Source organism: Podarcis filfolensis, assembly GCF_964270895.1.
Source record: "Podarcis filfolensis genome assembly, chromosome: 15".
Taxonomy (NCBI): domain Eukaryota; kingdom Metazoa; phylum Chordata; class Lepidosauria; order Squamata; family Lacertidae; genus Podarcis; species Podarcis filfolensis.
Genome location: NC_139618.1, coordinates 3734060 through 3757480, shown reverse-complemented (window position 1 = coordinate 3757480; position 23421 = coordinate 3734060). Strand labels below are relative to the sequence as shown.

The 23421-nt window shown below is 49.9% G+C and overlaps 1 protein-coding gene and 1 long non-coding RNA gene across 2 annotated transcripts; both read left to right on the top strand.

Annotated features, from left to right (window-relative positions):
• Positions 1 to 6568: 6568 nt before the first annotated feature.
• TLCD3A (TLC domain containing 3A) lies at positions 6569 to 19587 on the top strand. The gene is made up of 5 exons (XM_083588009.1): positions 6569 to 6761; positions 13204 to 13287; positions 15309 to 15522; positions 17487 to 17582; positions 18562 to 19587. The coding sequence occupies exons 1-5, from the start codon at positions 6640 to 6642 to the stop codon at positions 18832 to 18834; spliced, it is 789 nt and encodes a 262-aa protein (XP_083444135.1). The 5' UTR covers positions 6569 to 6639; the 3' UTR covers positions 18835 to 19587.
• A 73-nt stretch (positions 19588 to 19660) lies between these two features.
• On the top strand, positions 19661 to 22227 carry LOC310750205. The gene is made up of 3 exons (XR_014541961.1): positions 19661 to 20212; positions 20258 to 20336; positions 20581 to 22227. It is a non-coding gene; the product is annotated as an uncharacterized lncRNA (long non-coding RNA).
• The last annotated feature ends 1194 nt before the right edge of the window (positions 22228 to 23421 follow it).

The window sequence follows — 23421 nt, the reverse complement described above, 5'->3', positions numbered from 1 at the left end:
ACATCAGGGTCTTTTCCAGGGAGTCTTCTCTTCTCATGAGGTGGCCAAAGTCTTGGAGCCTCAGCTTCAGGATCTGTCCCCCCAGTGAGCACTCAGGGCTGATTTCCTTCAGAATGGAGAGGTTTGATCTTCTTGCAGTCCATGGGACTCTTAAGAGTCTCCTCCAGCACCGTAATTCAAAAGCATCAATTCTTCGACGATCAGCCTTCTTGATGGTCCAGCTCTCACTTCCATACATCACTACTGGGAAAACCATAGCTTTTACTATACTGACCTTTGTTGGCAAGGTGATGTCTCTTCTTTTTAAGATGCGTAAGGCCTAGGTAAAGGTAAAGGGACCCCTGACCATTAGGTCCAGTCGTGACCGACTCTGGGGTTGCGGCGCTCATTTCACTTTATTGGCCAAGGGAGCCGGCGTACAGCTTCCGGGTCATGTGTCCAGCATGACTAAGCCGCTTCTGGCGAACCAGAGCAGCGCATGGAAACGCCGTTTACCTTCCCGCCAGAGCGGTACCTATTTATCTACTTGCACTTTGACGTGCTTTTAAACTGCTAGGTTGGCAGGAGCAGGGACCGAGCAACGGGAGCTCACCCCGTCGCGGGGATTCAAACCGCCGACTTTCTGATTGGCAAGTCCTAGGCTCTGTGGTTTAACCCACAGCGCCACCCGTGTCCCTTGCATAAGGCCTGCTCTAGGCCAAAATCTGATTACGTTTTCCCCAAAGATTACATTTAATGGGTGCATTGTTGCAGCGTGGCGCTTTGCAATCAAGGAGACAGCAAGTCTCTGCCCCAAGGGGCATACAATTTAGAAACTGGAAGACAACAGAGCAGTGGGCGGAAAGGGAAAACAAGAGATAAACAGAGGAAGCGCAGGTGATTCTGCCTGAACACACAAACTTCCCACCAACTGCAAAGGTGGATTTTGAGCTGCCACCTGCAGACTGTCATCAGGCGTTCGACAAAGCTTGATTCATGCGTGGATGGCTGTTTTATTTAAAGGGAGGGCAGAACCTAGTGCTTACATGACGTGATCATGAGGTTGGCCAGGTTTCCTCACCCGGGACGCATTGTTACCTTGCCAGGATGGTATGTGTAGCTTGGCAAATCAGTGTTTCTCAACCCCTCTGATTGGGTGGGTTGCAATAGGTATCATAGCTAGGAGCACTTAAGACCTATTTCATTATACAGTGGTACCTCAGGTTACAGACGCTTCAGATTACAGACTCCGCTAACCCAGAAATAGTGCTTCAGGTTAAGAACTTTGCTTCAGGATGAGAACAGAAATCGTGCCCCGGCGGCAGCGGGAGGCCCCATTAGCTAAAGTGGTACTTCAGGTTAAGAACGGTTTCAGGTTAAGAACGGACTTAAGTACTTAACCCGAGGTACCACTATATTTTGATTCTGGACAATACTTCAGGGGGGTTGCGGGATGCTTGCAAGGCAGCGAGGCCCAGAGATCCAGCATTACTCACAGCCCTGGAACGACTTTTTCTCTCCATGGGTGTGGATCCAGGGCAGGAATCAGCTGAGTTGGCAAAGGATGGCAGAGGTGGATGCCAGCTCTGCCCATAGTCACTCTCTCTCACCCCACCTGGCATAGTCGAAATGCAATTTGTAAGCTCATTGGGGCAGGGACCTATGAGGTGACAGCTACAGCCCAATTAAATTCATTTCAACTGATTACGCTTGCCTATGTGTGGAAACAATATTCCCGGAGGCAGAATTATGGGTGGTGCTCAGCTAAGCTTTGCTCAAGAGTAAGCACATTGAAAGGAATGACCCCTCAACAAAGTCAGACTCATTGAAGTCAATGGGTCTAATTTTGCCATTGTCATTATTTGAAGTGGGTCTGCTTTTGATTAAAAAAAAACATAGTTGACTGCCAACCTGTATTTTATTCGGCTGTTCATGCACCTCACATTTAAAGCACATTTCACCACCACCACCAAAGTGTACTGAGAACTATTGTTTGTGTTGGGATTTGTAGCTCTGTAAGGGGTAAAATACAGTATTATTGGAGGGGGGTGTGTACAGCTTTAAATATTTGGAGTGTGTTCAATGTATCTGCCTTGGATTAAAATTTGTATTTAATCTATGGAACTGTCTTCATATATGGACTTGTTTTTAACTGTCTCTATACAGAGAATTTGATATACATTTAAAAATAATGAATGGAATTGCGTTTAATTGGGGGTTTTTTGCATATGAAACTGCAATTTAATAGCAATTGTGAGATTGCTGTGAGATATGTTCGTGAGAAGCAATTAAAACAGTCAGGTACATAAAGGAATAATTTTACAAAAAGAATAGAACAGGCGGGTGTTTAGAAGTCTAAGTGATGCCAGTTTTCTCTTGCCTGTGCCAGGCCTCGCTGGCATCAGCACAGCGCATCAAAACACAGTGGTGTCGTCCAGAGATGGGGAAGAGCCAGACCTGTCTTGCCACTTCTAGATTCTGAAGCAGGAATTTCTCAGCAAGAAAGGCTCTTGTGATTAGCACACCCACAACAGTTCTCCAGCCGTGTTTACACTACACAGGAGCTCATGGCTGTGTTTTATAAAAACGGCTTGCCTCGTAAAAAGCCGGCCTTTTGCAAGAGTTCGATCCCTCAAATAACGCTTTGAAAGAGGTGAGCAGAGAAGAGGTTTGAAAATGGGTTGCCATATTGACTAAGAAGGGACGTGGGTGGTGCTGTGGGTTAAACCACAGAGCCTAGAACTTGCCGATCAAAAGGTCGGTGGTTTGAATCCCCGTGACGGGGTGAGCTCTCGTTGTTCGGTCCCTGCTCCTGCCAACCTAGCAGTTCGAAAGCACGTCAAAGTGCAAGTAGATAAAGAGGTACCGCTCCGGCGGGAAGGTAAACAGCGTTTCCATGCGCTGCTCTGGTTCACCAGAAGCGGCTTAGTCATGCTGGCCACATGACCCAGAAGCTGTACGCTGGCTCCCTCGGCCACTAAAGCGAGATGAGCGCCGCAACCCCAGAGTCGGCCACGACTGGTCCTAATGGTCAGGGGTCCCTTTACCTTTATTGACTAAGAACAGGGGTCAGCAAACTTTTTCAGCAGGGGGCCGGTCCACTGTCCCTCAGACCCTCAGACCTTGTGGGGGGCCGGACTGTATTTTGGAAAAATATATATGAATGAATTCCTATGCCCTGTTGTAAACAAAAAATTGCCCTTTTCCCTTATGGGGTATCCAAGAGCCCATATAGAGTCCTTACGTAGGTTCCCTAATGGTAGGAGAAAATAACAGAGGCCAACCAGAGAGTATTGAGAAGCAAAGCAGCTAGTAAGCCTGATCTTTATTGATCTGTTGCAACAGGGTGCTCCCCTCACCTGCAAGAGAGGAGGAGGGACCCAGAAAAATGGTGTGCAAGGCCTTATAAAGACTTTTGAAATTGCCACCCTGCAGATCAAGACCACCCCCAGAAACATCATACATACATCACAGAAAGGGTATCTGACGAAGTGTGCATGCACACGAAAGCTCATACCAAGAACTAACTTAGTTGGTCTTTAAGGTGCTACTGGAAAGAAAATTTTTTTTTTTGTTTTGACTATGGCAGACCAACACGGCTACCTATCTGTAACAGAAAGGGTGTAACCTAAGACCACCCCTCAGATACATCACACCTACATCACAGAAAAGGCGGCCTAAACAGAAATTTGAATGTTGTTTTTCTCCTGTTGTTGTTTCTCTCCTGTCTGGCAGGTTACTTGATTGGATTGCCTGGGGAGCCTGGCCAGTCTTTTGTAGTGATAAATACTTAGTTCCTGGGCCAGGTCACAGGCTCACACCCTATTCATATCTTAAATGTGCCCTTAAGACAAGATTTGTGAAGGAAAAGACAATGGGAGGTTTCCCACTTTGACCTTGCAGAGAAAACATTTGCTTAGTTTAGGAATCAAAATGGTTCCAGGTCGGTCTTCCTGTGCTGATCTATGTATGTGCTCGGTTGGTACAGCTTATGAACATTACCATATGTCTAAGACCATAAAATTCCTATCACAGCTCCACAAATAACCCAGAGATGCATTTTAAATAAAAGCACACGTTCTACTCATGTAAAAACAAGCTGATTCCCAGACCTTCCACGGGCTGGATTTTGAAGGCGATTGGGCCAGATCCGGCCCCCGGGCCTTAGTTTGCCTACCCATAATTAAGAAGCACATGTTCATGGTTCGAAGCCTTTGTCATTAGTGGTGTTTGTAGCAGAGGTTTAAATTTTGATGCTAGGATGACAGGAAAACCCTGGAAAGCCCACTGAAATCTTGCAAAAGGCAAGCAAAGAAGGGGAAAATGCAATCTTATTTATCCGATCTCCCCCCCTTGCTCCATCCTGCCGTGGTTTCTGGTGAAATGGTTGCCATGCACCAACAAAACACAAAAAATAAGGCACTATATATGCAGGCTGTTTGGATATCTGAACCTGCAGTGTGTTTGGGTACTGATGTGGAGAAGTGAATTTTTGTACAGCGAGTGTTTGGATAGCAAGACCTGTCCCTATCGTTCAGTCCTCCCGAAGCATAGAGTTTTATATTCCAGCATTCCCTTTTCTAGGCTACACTCTATGATCCCTGGCACAGCAGGCAGCCTCTCCACTCCCCATTCCCTTCGAATCCACATTTTGCAAGATCTGTAGGTGGTTTGAGATCCAAATCGAACTTGACAGCTTACCTGCCTTCACCTTCCTCCTCAACAGTTTTAAATATCATTTCCACCCTAGCCCTAAGAAGGGAGATATCACAACCAACTCCTTTTCAGGAATTAGAAGAACAGCAGTTATAAAGGATCGGAGTAGGATCTGGAAGGCTGTGAAGCTCAGTGGGTGGCCCTGGGCCCTTTCTGAAATATGGCAACCCTGGGGGATAGAGGACAGATGGGGAACTTAAGGCCCAGGGCCAAGTACAGTGGTATCTCGAGTTAAGTACTTAATTCGTTCCGGAGGTCTGTTCTTATCCTGAAACTGTTCTTAACCTGAAGAAGAAGAAGAAGCAGAGTTTGGATTTGATATCCCGCTTTATCACTACCCGAAGGAGTCTCAAAGCAGCTAACATTCTCCTTTCCCTTCCTCCCCCACAACAAACACTCTGTGAGGTGAGTGGGGCTGAGAGACTTCAGAGAAGTGTGACTAGCCCAAGGTCACCCAGCAGCTGCAGGTGGAGGAGCGGAGACACGAACCCAGTTCCCCAGATTACCAGTCTATCGCTCTTAACCACTACACCACGCTTTAGCACCACTTTAGCTAATGGGGCCTCCTGCCGCCGCCGCGCGATTTCTGTTCTCATCCTGAAGCAAAGTTCTTAACCCGAGGTACTATTTCTGGGTTAGCGGAGTCTGTAACCTGAAGCGTCTGTAACCCGAGGTATCACTGTACAGTACAGCCTTCCGGAGGCTCCTTAGGCCACGCCCCATTTCTGTAGGCCACGCCCCCAGCAGTCATGCTTCATACGCTCCTCTGGCGCTTTTGCCTGACTGGGATGTGTCGCTAAACTTTGCTTATGTCTCTTTCTTGCCTGGATGGAGAATGGAGGATGGAGTGGTCTGTGCGTAGAGAACTCTGCTTTGCTGAAATGCAGTCATATCCAACACTCCACCCCCTTTTGCCCCTAGCCACACCCACCATTGTCCTGGCCCGCCCCCGCCAACATGAGGGAATGCGGCCCTCGGGCTGGAAAAAGCTCCCCATTCCTGTATTTTTTCTTCTTCTTTTTTAGCCGTCCTTGTTTTAAAAAACGAAACTAAAACACGCCAGGTTAGAGGGAGGCTGTTGTTGCGGGGGGTGGATTCATTTAAAAATAAACGAAATAAGCCTACAAACCTGTTTGCCCAACACCAGAGGCGCCTCTTCCTTATTATGCACCAAATACACTTCGATCTATCCCAACACCCACCCGGTACACCCCCTTTCCTGGAAACTATCCAGCGGGGAAAATGGAACGGAGTGTTAGCGACAGGGGTGGAACCCTTGGAAGTCTCGGCGGCCGCAGCCCACGCGGTTCGGAGCGCGCCGTCAACGCTCCGTGAACTCTACGGCCCCGCCCACTCCTGGGGAGCGGGGCAACTTCTTCAAAGCTCCGTGGAACGTTGGAACGTTTCGCGCGGCGGGGTTTGGAACGTTGAGGGCGCCGAGCCTTCCATCGCGCGGAACGTTCAGGCAGCCAACGTTCCATCCCGCGGAACGTTCAGGCAGCCGGCGTTCCATCAGTTCGGGGCGGCGGCGGCAACCGATCTTGCAAAGGGTTCAGCCCCGAGGGGGCGGGAGATTTATTTAATTTATTTATTTCGAGGGGACGGACGACACAGGATCCTCCTCCTCCTCCTCCTCGACTTCCCTGCACCCCACATTGACGCTCCTACCGGCTCAGGGGGAGGGAAGGGCCGGCCGCTGCAGAAGGCGGCCCACCGCCCGCCCCTTCCATCACTCTCTCACTATCTCTCCCGCCCGACGACGACGGCGGCGGCAGCTCCACCTCCTCTTTCGCCGCCGCCGCCGCCGCTCGGCCTGCTGTTGACAAACACGGCGTTCGAGGCGGGCGTCCCGTTGGCGAGCGCCTCTTCTGTCTGCGGAGCAGATCCCCGGAGCGCCTGGGCGGCCGGCAGCCGGGGAAGGGCTCGCGCGGAGCCGGGGAAGGGATGTGGCAGACGCTGGCCCTCGGAGCTCTCTTCTTCCCGGGGCTTTTCGCAGTCTCCGTCCGCAGCCTGCGCTGGCTGGCGCCGGCATGGAGCCTCAAGGACCGGATCGTTCTCAGCGGCAGGTACCGGCTGGCACCGAGGTGGGGGAGAGAGGGAGGGAGTCCGACGGGAAGCCAGAGGTGCGGGGAGGGGGGAGAGGCGGAGGAAAAGGGAAGGCATTCCACCCGGATCCTCTTATGCAACCGGATGGAGTTGAATGAAAAGCCGGCGCAAAGTTCTTGCAGGCGCGGGAAGCCGGGTCGGATCCGGCGTAAGCCCGACTCAGAGTAGACCCGCCGGCCTCAACAAGCCTCACACTGCGATCTGTTAACTTCTATGTGTGTAGCCCTCGGATTGGATGCTACCCCTAGACGGCGGGTCTTTGTCCCTTTCTCCCTCTCCCTCCCCAGGCTGGAGGGATCCAGCTCTCCGTGGCCGGGATCGAGGGAGAGCGAGCAGCTGGCGCGAACTTTCAGAAACTTCTTCTCCATCCAGGCTTGGCTGCCTGTTGCTTTGAAGAGCAAAGCCGGCTGCTTACGAGCCGCACAGGGCTCCTCGGCGGGCGGGCTTTGGGAAAAGGCAAACGGGGTCAGTTCGACCCCTTAACAATACAGAAGGATCCCATATAGCGGGTTCGGGGGAAATTGGAAGGCCCTCCGATGTTGTTGGACTCCCTAACCATTGGCCCTGCTGTCTGCTTGGAGTAGCAATCCAACAGCATCTGAAGAGCACCAGGTTCCTCAGTCCGGATCGGTTGCAAATGCAATTGCTCTAGTTTTGCTTTTTTGCCTGTTTGGAGGATCCAGAGGGGCTTGCGCGGGGGGGGGGGAAGGGAAGAGGACCCCTTAAGGCCCATGGGAGGAAGGGGAGTCTCTCCCTGCCTCCCTAAGAACAGCAACACTGGTTTAAGGGCAGGGCGAAGGCTTTCAACAGGAGTTTAAGGGCAGGGCAGCGATAAGGCAGGGACATTCCTGTCCCGATGAAAGAGAAGATTGCGAGGCAGGCAAGAGACTATCTCTATCCTTAGGGAGCCAGAGGGAATGGCTCCTGTTGCTTAGCAACACAGCATCTGCTTTGCATGCGGAAGGTCTCAAGTTCAACCCCCAGCATCTCTGGGTAGGGCTGCCTGAAACCCTGGAGAGCTGCTGCCAGTCAGTGCAGTCAATACTGAGCTTGCATGCAGAAGGCTGCAGGTTCAATCACCAATAGCATCTCCTGTCAGGGCTGGGAAAGGCTCCCTGCTGAAATCCCAGGGAGCTGCTGCAAGTCAGTGCATGCAGTAGGGCCCCCTGAAACTCTAGAGAGAGGCTGCCGGTCAGTGTAGGCAATACTGAGTCAAATTTACAGATGGTTTTGCTCTGTATAAGGCTGCATATGTCGAGTGAGTGAATCTTTTCATGGCACTTTTTTCTTCTTAAAATATATATATATTATTCATATAATGATATAATTGCAATTTAGGAACCAGAGGGGAAGGATCCGTGTTTGTACAAATTCAGCCATCGGAGTCATAGGAAAGATGGCAGGAAGTTTTAGCTATGGGATGCTCAGTATGTTATGTGGGGGAAATTGGGAACAGCTCGGTCTGGTGAAAAGCTGGGATGGAAATGTCGTCAAGGAACAGGACAAGAGAAGCAATATCGTTCTGAAGCCAGATCCCCAAAGAATGGCTTGTGCTTATTGGTAGGACAGACATTTCATGGATTTGGGAACCCAGTGGTCATCTAGTCCAACCCTCTTCAATGCAGGAATTTCAACTAAAGCATCTGAGGCAGATGGTCTCTGCTTAGGGAGTCCGTTCCACTGTCAAACAGCTCCTGCTGTCAGAAAATTCTTCCTAATGTTTAGTCGGAATCTCCTTTCTTGAAACTTGAAGCCGTTGGTTTGAGTCCCACCTAGAACAGGAGAAAACAGGCTTGTTCCATCTGACAGCCCTTATCTGAAGATGGCTATCGTCTCTCCTCTTGGTCTCCTCTTTTCCAGGCTAAACAGACCCACCTCATCAGGCTTGGTTTCCACAACCCATGATAATCTTTGTCTCCCTCCTCTGCACACATTCCTGCTTGTCAATATCCTTCTAAAATTGGGGCGCCCAGAACTGGGCACAGTCTTCTAGGTGTGGTCTGACCAAGGCAGAATAGAGGAGTACCATTCCTTCCCTTCTGGGTGGCACTGTGGGTTAAACCACAGAGCCTAGGACTTGCTCAGAAGGTCGGCGGTTCGAATCCCCGTGACGGGGTGAGCTCCCGTTGCTCGGTCCCTGCTCCTTCCAACCTAGCAGTTCGAAAGCACCTCAGAGTGCAAGTAGATAAATAGGTACCACTCTGGCGGGAAGGTAAACGGCGTTTCCGTGCACTGCTCTGGTTCGCCAGAAGCGGCTTAGTCATGCTGGCCACATGACCCGGAAGCTGTATGCCGGCTCCCTAAACGCCAGTAAAGCGAGATGAGCGCCGCAACCCCAGAGTCAGTCACGACTGGACCTAATGGTCAGGGGTCCCTTTACCTTTATTCCTTCCCTTCATCTGGACACTAGACTTCTGTTGATACAGCCAAGAATAGCATTAGCTTTTTTTGCTGCAGCATCACACAATGGACTCATGACCAGCTTGTGGTCCACTAAGACCCCTAGATCCTTTTCACATGTCCTACTGGCAAGCCACCTTATATTTGTCCAGCTGCTTCTTCCTACCTAAGTGTCCCTTATTGAAATCCATGTTAGTTTCGGCCCAATTTTCCTGTCTGCAGAGGTAACCTGGAATCCCAATTCTGTCTTCTGCTACCCTTCCCGGCTTGGTGTCATCTGCAAATTGGATTCCACTCTCTCTCCACCGTCCTAGTTGGGGACAAAAGGAGAGTCGCTTGCGAAATGGGTTTGGGTGTTTATTTTGCTGCAGAGGAGGCTACGAGTTCGCAGGAACAGTGCCATGACCCTCACTATTACACAAGAACACAGTCTTCCGCGCAGCCAGGCTGTTGGTTTCACCCTCCTCCGTATTACTGACACTCGCTGCTGCTGGCTCTCCAGGATTCCCTGGCAGGGAGTGTTACCCAACCCTGACTGGAGAAGCCGAGGGTTGGATCCAGGACCTTCTGCATGCCAAGCAGATGCTCTGCCACTATGGACAAGTTACAGGGAAGCTGGCAGAGGGCCTTCTCGGTGGTGGCGCCCGCCCTGTGGAACACCCTCCCACCAGATGTCAAAGAGAACAACAACTACCAGGCTTTTATAAGGCATCTGAAGGCAGCCCTGTTTAGGGAAGCTTTTAATGTTTGAGGCATTGCTGTATTTTAATATTTTGTTGGAAGCCTCCCAGAGCGGCTGGGGAAGCCCAGCCAGATGGGCGGGGTATAAATAATAAATTATTATTATTATTATTATGGACACAGTACTTTGGCAAAGTCTCTGCTCCAGTGCTCCAATTTCCCCTTGGGAGGTTGTGGCCTCTCCTTCCTTGGAGGTTTTTAAGCAGAGGTTGGATGGCCGCCATAACAACAACTATTATTATTATTATTATTATTATTATTATTATTATTATTTATACCCTGCCCATCGGGCTGGGTTTCCCCAGCCACTCTGGGCAGCTTGCAACAAAATATTAAAAATACAATAAAACATCAAACATTAAAAACTTCCCTAAAACTGCTTTAGCTGAGATTCTTGCATTGCAGGGGCTTGGAATGTGTGACTTGATTCTATCTAGCTCAGTATTCTCCATGCTAGGTGTGGGGTGCCCTCCGGGCCCCTCTGCCTGGCTCTGGGAAGTCTACCTAGGCCACACACCCTATTTTTTACCTGGCTATCAGGTGCCTTTGACCACGCCTACCGCCTGGAGAGAGAGCGGAGGTGTGTGTAATATTTATATGCATTGCTCCGCCCACTTTTGCTTCTGGCCCCGCCCGCCAGCGGAACATGGCCCCCGGAAGCTTGCTTAGAAGGGAATGCGGCCCTCGTGGGTGAAAAGCCTTCCCCGCCCCTGGACACAAGCTATTATCCTGGCTGAATCAGCCCTCTTGGATCGTTGGAGACCATTCAGTGAATTTCAAGGTGGCGGGATTTGAACGCAGGCCTCGCGTGCTTGACCCCAAACACTAAGCACAGCATCACGCTAGCCTCTTACTGGGGTGTGGAATGGTTACCCCCACCCAACTGTTGAAAGCAGAGCTTCCCAAACCGAATCATAGGCTGCATGCTTGAGACGCACAATGCTCTTTAAACATCAAAAGGCTTTCAACATTGAACTCCAGGGCACACTCGACTCCTACATCCATTTAACAGACTGTGTCCAAGATCATAGGCTCCTCTCCCCAAAAGGAACACACCAACCTCTCTATGTTGTCCCAGGATGCTAATTTGGGAGTGCTTCTGGATTGGGAGACAGGAATCCTGGAGCAGGGATTCGTGCAGGGGTGCAACGGGCAGCCTCATCCTAGGGCAGGCAATTCCCTGACGTTTGGAGTGAGAGAGAGCCAGTCGCAGCAGGTTCAGAGGTGTGGCCGAACTTGCAGAAGAGAAGAACAGGGACTCGGCGTTGTGTTTTAAAGTAGATTTCCCAACTACACAAATGCCCCATCACACACCCGATGATAATTTTCAAAACAGTCATTACAGACAAAAGCATACTTTGCTCCTTGCTTAACATCCTATATCAGTGGCAGCTTCTCCTTAGGGATCAGTGGTTTTTTGTGTCTGACTGCACACTAAAAAATAAATCCCAGGGTATCACCCAGAGATGCACCGGGCAGCCTCCTATGCAGAATAGCAGTTTGGCCCTGCGGGAGCCTTAGATGACAATTTGTTTCTGATCTGGGAATGCACTTCTTGATTTTGAGCGAGGGGAGCCTGGAGCAGCAACCCTGTCAGAGTTGCAGCAGGGAACCTCCTCAGAAGACCCAGGCGGTTCTTGTGTTTCTACATCAAGAGCAGGTTGACCAATCCATTCACACCAGACACAGAGAGATTTGGTTGCGTCCTGGCAAGAAGCTGAATTAAGACGACACGTTTATCTCTCCCTCTTGCATAACAACATGAGAACAGGATGGATCGGTGTGGGGAAAGTAGGTAGAGAAAAGCATTCCTTGCCTCTCGTAACATTTGAACCCGTGGCCAGCCAAGGGAGCTGAAGGTCGGGAGATTCAGGGCAGATAAAAGAAAGCCATGGTGGCAATGTTCTTCCTCCACAGCCAGGTGCAGTCTACCTCTGAATACCAGTTGCTGGGAATCGCAAACTCTGATTGCTGTGGTTCTCAAATCCTGCTTGGTGGCTTTGCTTGGGGACATCATGTTGGCCACTGTCAGAACAGGATACTTGGCAGCCAGCCTCCCTTTGCCTTCTCCCCCCCCCCCCGCATTTTTTAAAATTCATTTTATAACACAACTAAGACAGCATCTTAAAAAGCAGAGACATCACCTTGCCAACAAAGGTCCGTATAGTTAAAGCTATGGTTTTCCCAGTAGTGATGTATGGAAGTGAGAGCTGGACCATCAAGAAAGCTGATTGCCGAAGAATTGATGCTTTTGAATTCTGGTGTTGGAGGAGACTCTTGAGAGTCCCATGGACTGCAAGATCAAACCTATCCATTCTGAAGGAAATCAGCCCTGATCCTGCATGGCCCTGGTCTCATGAGGCAGAGCGTTCCACCAGGCCGGAGCCAGAGTTGAAAAGGCCCTGGCTCTGGTTGCAGCCAATCTAACTTCCTTAGGGCCCGGGACCATTAGGGTGTTGCTATTTATGGACCTAGTAAAAGCCCCCCACCATTCAAAATAGTTGGCCATTGTATCTCCTCTCGGCTCACGAGTCTCCCAGCAGGACCGAGACGCAAACTGATGACTCAACGGAAGGCCAAACTCAACCAACGACAAGCCGGAGAACCAATGTATAAATACGAGAAAGGGAAACCACTGTTTATTGATTCAAGGGTATTTACTTTGTCTCTTGGGACGTGGTGACCGTGCCAATTTCAGTTTAAACCTCTTTGTGGGAAGAGCCAGCGTTTTCCCCGCCCCACCCCAAAGTTCAAATGATAAGCTGCCAATCAGGAAGTCGCAGAATCCTGGAATTGTAGAGTTGGGTCGCAAATACATCTCTGTGTCCACTTTCTGCACCCTCATTTTAGGCACCCCCTAAGTTCTAGGATCCTGCGGATCTAGCTCCGGGGAACCTGCAGCCAGCCCTCCAGATGTTGACTCCAATTCCCATCAGCCCCTACTGGCCAAGTCCATGGTCAGGGGAATGATGGAGCTGGAGTCCAGCTACAGTGTACAGTGGTACCTCGGGTTAAGTACTTAATTTGTTCCGGAGGTCCGTTCTTAACCTGAAATTGTTCTTAACCTGAGGTACCACTTTAGCTAATAGGGCCTCCCGCTGCCGCTGCGCCACCGGAGCACGATTTCTGTTCTCATCCTGAAGCAAAGTTCTTAACCCGAGGTAATATTTCTGGATTAGCGGAGTCTGTAACCTGAAGCGTCTGTAACCCGAGGTACCACTGTACAAACATTTCCCTCGTTGACCATTGTTTTCTCCCTAGGCTGGTGTCGTCTGTCCAGGCCATGATGGCCACTCTTTCTGGGATCATTGTCATCTTCAGCTGCGAGGACGTCGTGCACGACAGGTAATTAAAGAGAGGCTTGTAAACTGAAGCCAGGTGTGCAGATTTTCACCTGCGCTTATCAGAGGACTTTCACCTGCGAGAGATAAGGATGCTTGGACTGCAGGCCTCTTCCTCCTGAGCAAATCCCAGAGAGGCTTGCTTCCGAATAAAGGTGTGTGGTCTTGAGACCAAGCAGCCCTTGCTGCAGGGTTTGACGTATTTCACTGAATCATACAATGGATGGGATCCCAGGGATCATCTAGTCCAACCCACATCCAGATTGGAATTTGGGTGTGTTGGTGATGGGGAGAGGGCCCTAGTTTAGTGGTAGAGAGAATCTGCTCTGCATGCAGAAGGAGCCATGTTCAACCTCCATTGCCACGTAGGACAGGTTGAGACTGCCTGCCTGAAATCCTGGGCAGCTGCTGCCAGCCAGTGCAGACAATACTAAGTCCGATGGACCCCGTGGTCTGACTCTTGCTGAGACCCGGATCCAGACCTGGAGTGCAGGTTCTCTGACTCAGATGCCCCTGAGTTGCAGGAAGTGCTTGGAGGCTGGCACTGCTCCTCGTAGGAAGCTGTCCATCTAGATCAATACTGCCTACAGTGGCTGGTAGCAGCTCTCCGGGGTTTCAGGCAGGGGTTCAGTGTAGATAACTGCCCTGGACTGGCTGCAAGCAGAGGAATGATGGGAGGAACCAGCTTTGGGAACCACTAAGGGAAGAAGGCTCAGAGCCTGGAGGTTGGTGGTGTGACAATGATGAGTGATCAGAGGGAGAAGACTAGGAAAAGGAAGGGCTGGAAGCTGAAGAGGTAATAGACCTTAGTGATTTACAGCTGGCTTGCTCCAGACAACAACAGCCACAGCATCTCACACAGCCGGTTGTCAGTGATGATGGAAGTTGGAGTCCAACATGAGGGTCACAGATCTGCCCCTCCAAACCTTCACTCTGTTCTCCCCCACCCACCCAAATTAACATATCTCCACTGGCTCATATTGTCTCCATACTTCCTTTCATTTTCTCCTCCCTTCTTGGAAATATCTATTGCAAACTTCTGGGAGCAGAGACCTGCACTCAGTTGCTCAACTTTAAATTCCATGCGCACCGTGTGCACCAATGGCACTCTGCCACTTTAAAATAAAAAATAAAAATCACGAGGACTAGGAATGCTTCTCTTTTGCCAGAGAGACTGCTGGATATGAATTAGTTTCTAAAGGGGTTGCGTATTGTGTTGGCTGAACTCATCCCGAGTTGTGCAAAGCTCTGTCCTAGAAAAATAGGGGGAAATGTCACCACTTTTGCAACAGGCAATTTTGACAAAGCATGCGTTGCATCATTAACTGCAAGGAAAGCTTTGCAGAACGAATTGCATCAAGGCACCAAAACAAAAAAGCACCCCTCTCCGCCCTTGAAGGCCTGAAGCTGCAGATTCCACCGTTTAAAATAAAAAACAGCTTCGTGGTAGAAGGTGAGCCCTTTTGGTGGATATTAACCAGGATGCCACACAGTGCTTCCTTGTGTGGAGGCAGTCTGAATGCAAGAAGAATGCCCCCCCACCCCCAAGACAGCACCTGCCGGCAGCCTTGCAATCTTAGACACGACACAAGAGGAAAAAGGGATGGGGAGGGAAGAGGCGTGAAAGCAAACACGCAAAACAATTCTTAAAATGCAGCGGTAGTTCTTACAACAGCCAGCTGGAATGGAAACATTGGTGGGGCGGGGGGAGCTTTTGCCACATGTTGAATCTAAAATTTTAACCCATGGTATCTGACTGAGTCCTACTCAGAGTAGACCCATTGAGAACAAGGAACCCGGGTTCTCGATGTCCCTTAACTTCAGTGGGTCTGCTGCACACAGGACTAGCGTTGGCACACCCTGAAGTTTAAAGCTATTATTATTATTCTTGGGACGCATGTTTCAAATTCGAAACGAGGCGTGCGAAATTAGGGATTTCCAGGTCCTTGGCCCTCGGTCCGTGATGCCCTCAAATGCCCACCCTTAACCCACCCCTCTATGCTCTTCCTTCTCCTCCCCAAACAGGCACTGGATTGCGCAGGAGTACATGTGGGTTGTGGTCTCCTACATGGCCTACGACATCTACGTCATGTACCTCTGTCACTGGCACAAGGGCGAGGAGAAAGGGGAGGCGCACCCGAAGCATTCTCTGGCCAGCGTCAACAGCTTCCTGCAGAGAGAAAGGCTGATGGTCACACACCACCTTTTCATCCTCATCGTCCTCACGCCAGTGGCTACGGTGAGAGCACTTCTGTTTTCTCAAGGAGTTTGGCGCGTTCTGGGTGTTAATAATAATAATTTATTATTTATACCCCGCCCATCTGGCTGGGTTTCCCCAGCCACTCTGGGCAGCTTCCAACAAAACGCTAAAATACAATAATCTATTAAACATTAAAAGCTTCCCTAAACAGAGCTGCCTTTAGATGTCTTCTAAAAGTTTGGTAGTTGTTGTTCTCTTTGACATCTGGTGGGAGGGCGTTCCACAGGGAGGGGGCCACTACCGAGAAGGCCCTCTGCCTGATTCCCTGTAACTTGGCTTCTCACAGTGAAGGAACCACCAGAAGGCCCTCAGCACTGGACCTCAGCGTCCGGGCAGAACGATGGGGGTGGAGACGCTCCTTCAGGTATACTGGACCAAGGCCGTTTAGGGCTTTAAAGGTCAGCACCAACACTTTGAATTGTGCTTGGAAACGTACCTGTGGGCGCTCTGCCATGCTTGCTGGGAGATGCCAACCTGCGCAGGCACAAGCGTGGAAACTTCCCGGAAAGTGTCTGTAATCGCCATGATTAACTAGCAGCCTTGTATCTATGATACAAAACTGAAAGGTTTGGCCGGCCATCTTGATTCAAAATGGCGACCAGTGGTATCCAAAGGCAGCCGAAAGCCTGTTCCTTGATCTTGGGCCCACTTGCAAAATTTGGATAAAATCAGTGCCGTTTTGAAAGGTCCAGCCTGCCATCTCGATTCGCAATGGTGCCCGGTTATTTTTAAAATTTCTGTATCGCTTTTTGTATTTTTAAGAAAAATCTCAGAGCGGTTTAAAAAAAGTAAAGGACACCTGACAGTTAAGATCAGTCGCAAACGACTCTGAGGTTGCGGCGCTCATCTCGGTTTACTGGCTGAGGGAGCCGACGCTTGTCTACAGACAGTTTTTCCGGGTCATGTGGCCAGCACAGCACATTAAATCAATAAAACATAAATAATACTATCTGAAGAAAGTCAAATACAGTGGTACTTCTGGTTACAAACTGAATCCCTTCCAGAGGTCCGTTCGTAACCAGAAACCGTTCTTATCCTGAGGCGCGCTTTCGCTAATGGCGCTTCCTGCTGCGCATGCATGCCTCCGGCGCATGATTCCCACTCGCATCCCAGGGCAAAGTTCGCAACCAGGAGCAGCTACTTCCGGGTTAGCAGAGCTCGAAACCCAAAGCGTGCGTAACCAGAAACGTTCATAAACAGAGGTACCACTGTGTAGAGTATACAGTCAAAGCAACATAAAAGAAAACTAAAATATCTTAAAGATGTCAAAATAAAACATTACAAAGGAGGTCAACTACAGAATACAGTGGTACCTCAGGTTAAGTACTTAATTCGTTCCGGAGGTCCGTTCTTAACCTGAAACTGTTCTTAACCTGAAGCACCACTTTAGCTAATGGGGCCTCCTGCTGCTGCCGCGCTGCCGGAGCACGATTTCTGTTCTCATCCTGAAGCAAAGTTCTTAATCCGAGGTACTATTTCTGGGTTAGCGGAGTCTGTAACCTGAAGCGTCTGTAACCCGACGTACCACTGTACATATTTAACATAGTAGGCCAGGTGGAAAGGGCCTTGCGGGGAGCAGCCTTCACACCTCACAGCCGGGGGATGTTCCTCTGGCCTCATGAGGAGCCTCTACTTGGATTATATCCAAGCATAGAAGGGCTCCTTGATTCAGGAACCATCGTGCAAAATTCTGTTTGAAACAGCATCCCAGGACTGGCAAAAGCCTGTTCCTCGATTTCAGGAAGTGTGATGCAAAATATGGCTGTGATATCTTCAGAGCTGTCCATGCAGGCCCCGGAAGGCTGCCCGGAAGGGAATTTGGCCCTCAGACTGAAAAGCATTCCCTACTTCTCCTCACCAACGCCAGAAAGGGCTGCTGGGTTGCAAGCCGCTTGCACACACACACAAATCCCTAAAATTCTCTCCCCTGCTTTCATCCACAGCACTTCAGAGGTGAGCTGGGAGACTTCTTTGTCGGCTGCATCTACACGGCTGAGCTGAGCACCCCCTTTGTATCGTTGGGCAAGATCCTGTTGCAGGTAAAACCGCAACCCCAGGCTTTCTCAGACACTCGGGGTCCGATACCCGTTTCTTTTACTCCCTGGTTAAAAGCAGAGATGTGCTTTGCTCTGAGGCTCAGGGCAGTTGTGTTTCTGATGGCAAAAGACAGAATTTCCTGCCATCGCAAGCACCTGCCTTCATTTCTCCACAAGTCACTGGTATTTTTTTTTATGAAAAACAAAAGCAGTGCAATCATGCAGAGAAGCAACAGGCACCCCGCCCCCCCGAGAGAGATGCTAAATGCACTGTACCAGTGACTGAAACACACTGCAAATGCAGGACTGAGTTCTCCTACACAAAGGAGGAGGATGTTGCTGGAAATACGGTGTGTGGTTTTATAATTTGTTGGAAGCTACCCAGAGTGAGTGGCTGGGGCGACCCAGTCAGATGAGGATTAGTAATACAGTGGTACCTCAGGTTAAGAACTTAATTCGTTCTGGAGGTCCGTTCTTAACCTGAAAATGTTCTTAACCTGAGGTACCACTTTAGCTAATGGGGCCTCCCGCTGCCGCCACACGATTTCTGTTCTCCTCTTGAAGCAAAGTTCTTAACCTACAGTGGTACCTCTGGATACGAACGCATCCTGAAGTAAATGTAACACGCGACTGCGCATCTGCGCGTGCTGCGTTTCGCTGGTTCCGCGCATGCACGTGACGTCATTTTGAGCGTCTGCGCATGCGTGAGCGGCAAAACCCGGAAGTAACGCGCTCCGTTACTTCGGGTCGCCAAGGAGCGCAGCCCAAAAATACTTAACTTGAAGCTACTTCAACCCAAGGTATGACTGTATTTCTGAGTTAGCGGAGTCTGTAACCTGAAGCATCTGTAACCTGAAGCGTCTGTAACTCGAGGTACCACTGTAATAATTTCCACAGCTCTAGGGTTTTCTGGTTGTTGTTGTTTAAATAGCTGTATAGAACCACTTTCACCTCCCGCTTTACTCTGCTTTCTCTTCCCCAGCTGAAAATGCAGGATTCGGCCTTGCACAAAGTCAACGGCATCCTTGTCCTGGTGACCTTCTTCCTCTGCCGCATTGTCCTCTTCCCCTTCATGTACTGGGCCTACGGCCGCCAGGCCGGCCTCCCCATCTACAAAGTGCCTTTCCACATCCCCCTCCACTGCAACGTGGCCAACGCCCTGCTCATCGCCCCTCAGCTCTACTGGTTCGCCCTCATCTGCCGCAAGGCCCTGCGGCTGTACAGAGCTCCGCCGGCCCCGGACCGAGCCCGATAATGGCGGCCTGAGACCTGCTCCCTGTCGGCTGGGTCCTGCCCGCCCCGACTTTCTGCGCCAGCCTCTGGGGAGAGACCTCTCAGTCGGGACGCCGTGGGCTTTGCCCAGAAGTGACAAGCGAACGACCTCTGCAGGTGGCCCCTGGGTGAAATCCAGTTGCCATACGGTGCGAGCAAGGCCGGGTTGCTTTCTGTTCTGTTCTGAGGAGTCTACTGCCAGAAGATTGCTGCTGGATCCGGCCACCCACCCACCTCGCCTAGCACCCCGTTCCCACAGGCGCACCCCCAAGGTGCTCAAAATGGGCCGGGACTCCTGGAAGCTGCTTCCAGTTTGCAGGATGGGGGCAGCGTGCCAGGATCCGGTCCCCTGCCAGCGCTGGCCTCTCTTGGGACAAAAGGGTGGGCAGAAAGGGGGCCCTGGGTACGCCGGCTGTAGGTTTCTCGATGGCTTCGGTGAAATCGAGGGTTTATTGCTTCTCAAGTCATGCTCTGAATAGGAGCAAGAAAATGACCCCCCCCCCATTATACTGCTGAAGTGAAGAAGGCCGGGGGGGGGGCAGATAACCCAGAGTACATTTTCCGCAGGGAGGACTGTGAACTGTTTCGCCCCAGGACTCGAATCGTGGGCTTGGGACCCACGTGCCAGTTTGGCAAAATCAAGCTGTCTTTTCACCCACTCCCTGAGCTGTAAAAATGAGGAGGGTATGGATTCTATGCTGGGGAAGAAAATGGGGCGTTGGGCAGCCTGGTCATCATATTTGGGGGGGGGGGGGAATGACCAGGCAGCTGGAGGCTGGTGCGGGGATCGCCCCCTCTCGTGACCTGGTCTCGGGGCCAAATCAAATGTGTTGGTGTTTCTTTGTCCTGCCTGTAAGATGAGTCTTTTTGTCGAGACCCTGCAGGGGTCAGCCTAAAATCTCTGCACCATCAGTGCCAGCGCCACACAGGGGTAAAGCTTCCCCACGCAATTCGCACCCGGCTCCACGTTGACGGTGGCCCTCCGTTTGGAACGCAAGAAGTCTGCCGCAGGTGGAGCTTGGGTCCAACCCAGGGTTAGTTGGGCTGGTAGAGCATGAGACTCTTAATCTCAGAGTCGGGGGTTCAAGCCCCCCCCCCACCTTGGGCAAAAAAAATCCTGCATTGCACGGGGTTCGACTAGATGACCCTTGTTGTCCCTTCCAGCTCGACAATTCTATGAAAAGCCGTGGCCTGCCAGATGGGGCTGGACTACAACTCCCATCATTCCCCTGGCCATTGACCACACTGGCTTCTGGGAGTTGGAGTCCAGCAGCATTTGGTTCCCCCATCACTGGTGCAATCCATTTTCCTACAGGGGTGTTTCCCCCCCCCCATCACTTCTTGTGCCCATTTTCTTTCTGGTCAAGCTGGGGGGGTGTCTCTAGACCCTGCGCAACTTGGCCAAGAAGCAGCTGGTCTTTTTTCTACCTCCTTGTTTATGTCTGCTCTTTCCGGAACTCCTTTGCAAGTACAGTGGTACCTCGGGTTAAGTACTTAATTCGTTCTGGAGGTCCATTCTTAACCTGAAACTGTTCTTAACCTGAAGCACCACTTTAGCTAATGGGGCCTCCTGCTGCAACCGCGCCGCCGGAGCCTGATTTCTGTTCTTATCCTGAAGCAAAGTTCTTAACCTGAAGCACTATTTCTGGGTTAGTGGAGTGTGTAACCTGAAGCGTATGTAACCTGAAGCGTATGTAACCTGAGGTACCACTGTACCACGTTGGAGCAGCCTTCGGATTGATGCGGCTACAACTTCTCCTTAACAAACCAGCGTCTCCTCTGAGGTTGTGGTGCTCTCCAGAGGTCCCCAAACTCATCAGAAGCGCCTTTCACTTCATCAGAAGTGGCTTTTTACTGCCTCCAACAGTCTTGGGACACCACAGCCAGCCTGCCTAGCTGCCAGCGATAAGCTATATCCTCCACAAATGTGCCTCATCCCCCTTTAAAGACAACCAATATGGCCGCCCTCACGACAACTTAGGGGAGCGAATTCCGTAGCGGCGCTGGGCGAAGTTCTTTCCACTCAGTTTTCCAGCTCTATTAGATGTCCCCATTGGATTCTAGTACAGTGGTTTACCTCAGTTGTCGACATAATCCATTCCAGAAGACCGCTTGACTTCCGAAATGTTTGACAACCGAGGCGCAAAGGGCGGTCTGCAACGTCAGTGGAGAAATTTGGGGGGGGGGGACTCACCGGAAGCCATTCGATTTCCAAAAAGCATTTGAAAACGGAAGCAATTACTTCCGGGTTTTCGGCAAAAACCGCAATATTCGGCTTCCTGGACGCTCGAAACCGAGGTACCACTGTATTTGGGAGGTTTTCTTCCTCATATCTACTGTTCTCCACACTGTGCACTGTGGAGAACAGAAGATGGGGAGGTTATCTTCTCCTCTACCTCATATAACCCTCCTTTTTTTACTTCCTAAACTAAACCCTCACCCCCAAATGCTGTCGCTTTTCCTCGTTGTGGAGTCCCTCAGAAACCTCAAATCTCTTCCCACAGTCCTTTTCAGAGATGATGGGAACTACTGTCTGTCGACAGCCCCCATGTGACCCACCCAGGCCAAAAGCTCTGACCATGCCTATGTGTCCCAGACTTTCCTTTATTAATATTATTTTCCTTGAGACCAATAAGGTGCCTTGTGTACAACAGAACGGGGAACAGCCCTCAAATGTCTCTGAAATTGCACAAATCCTAGGAGATATTTCCCTTTCCCCTCAGCCAACTCGCTGGTTTACAATATCTGCTCCAACATGCCTAAGTGTCATTTTTCTTTGAAAGGAAGATCATATGCCAGGGATATGAGAGAGGTTGAGAGAACAGCAAACTCCATCCCTGTTCCACAATATTTAAATGCTGTCTTTTGACTTCCAAACGATGCTACGAGACGTGGTCAGACGTGCCAAACATCTTAAGAATGCCTTTTGAAGTCGCCAGGTGGAATCGGCAGCAGGGAGGCCGACAGAAGCATGTTTCCCTCCCTGGGAACCTTCAACGTTATATTGCAAAACCAGAAAGGAATGTACTGTAAATAAGTATTCACTGTGTCCCTCATAACCAGAGGATTCTACGGGTTTTGGGTTCTCCAAAAGATCACAAACAAGTGCCTAGGAGATGCCCAAAACATTATAACCACTTGCAGCGTTTACACACTACTCTTTAGGGGACAGCGTCAAGCGACTCTTTTGGACAAGTCTCCTCTCACTGTGACACAACCCTGCCAAAATGGGTGAGGAAGGAAAGAAAGAGAGACTCCATATTAAATGGTTTTGTCACTGGATTCACTGTTTTCTCCTGCAAGACTACAGGCCTGGTATATATATATATATATATATATTTGAAAGCAGACAAATAAAAGATAACCTGTTGATAAATTTGAATTGTGGACTCTTGTTCAGTGCTCGAAATATGCCAGGCGCATTTTTTGACCAAGTGAAGATACCTAGGGGCCAAGATGGTGCCTGATGTCTCCACAACCTGGAGATACGTGCCTGGGGATCACTGGATCTTGACCATGGGTAGGCAAACTAAGGCCTACCTTTTGAACCATGAAGCTCTGCTGGTTAAGGATTTAGGAAAACACTAAAATCAAGTGTAACGGACAACTGATTAAAAACCTAAAAGCAGAGCTAGGGAGGTGAAAGACAAGCCTTAAAAATCCGGCCCAACTGAAAGAGTGCAAATACAAGGAGCCCTTCAAATTAAGTGCCCATGTGCATTTTAGATTGGCATTTTCTTTTTGACCACTTTTTGTGGCAATGCTTTGGTTCAGCGCTGCCTCAACTTTTGCAGAGAATGCCTGGACAACTCATCCAGTGAAACCCTTTGTGCTTCTTGCAGAGGCTTTAGCCGTTAAATGATGTGGTGCAGAGGGGAATATTGGGTGCCTAACCATTTTAGGCTAATCATTGTTTTGCTATTACAGGAGAAACCACCAACAGGTGACTGCGTTCTGCCGGAAAGTTTCTCCTCCAAGCCCCAGAAATAGTAGCTGACTCCACAAAAACTCTCAGAAGGATTTGCAGTGAGTTACAAAACAGATAAATTAATGGGCCCAAGTCAAGCCACATCCATTAATTTCAGCGGGTTTGCTCTGCACATGGTTAATGTTGCATATTAGCCAGAGATTTTAAAACTTTTAGCTCTTTCAGTGTTAAGTCTATAAAATCACCTTGAGACCTATGTAAAAGGCGATTGATAACTGAATTGGTAACGACAAGCTGCATTCAACATTCGTCCTACTCTGAGTAAACCCACTGAAATTAAATGATGTGACTAGCTTAAGTGCTTCAGTTTCAGGAGTCTGAGTTGAATTTAGTAGGAGATACACTCCAATAACCACAAAATAACAACAAATAGGGATTGCAAAAATGCTTATATCCCATCTCGACCACGGAGGTCATCTGAAGGAGTGTTGTGGATCATCCCCCAAGTCAGCGAGTCTCATTTGAAAACGGCAGCTTTCAGTGCCATGGGCCCAGTCCTGTGGAACTCTCTGCCACTGGAGACTCACCAGGTACCTTCTCTGCCAACTTTTAAGCACCTACTGAAAAAAAAATTCAATTCCA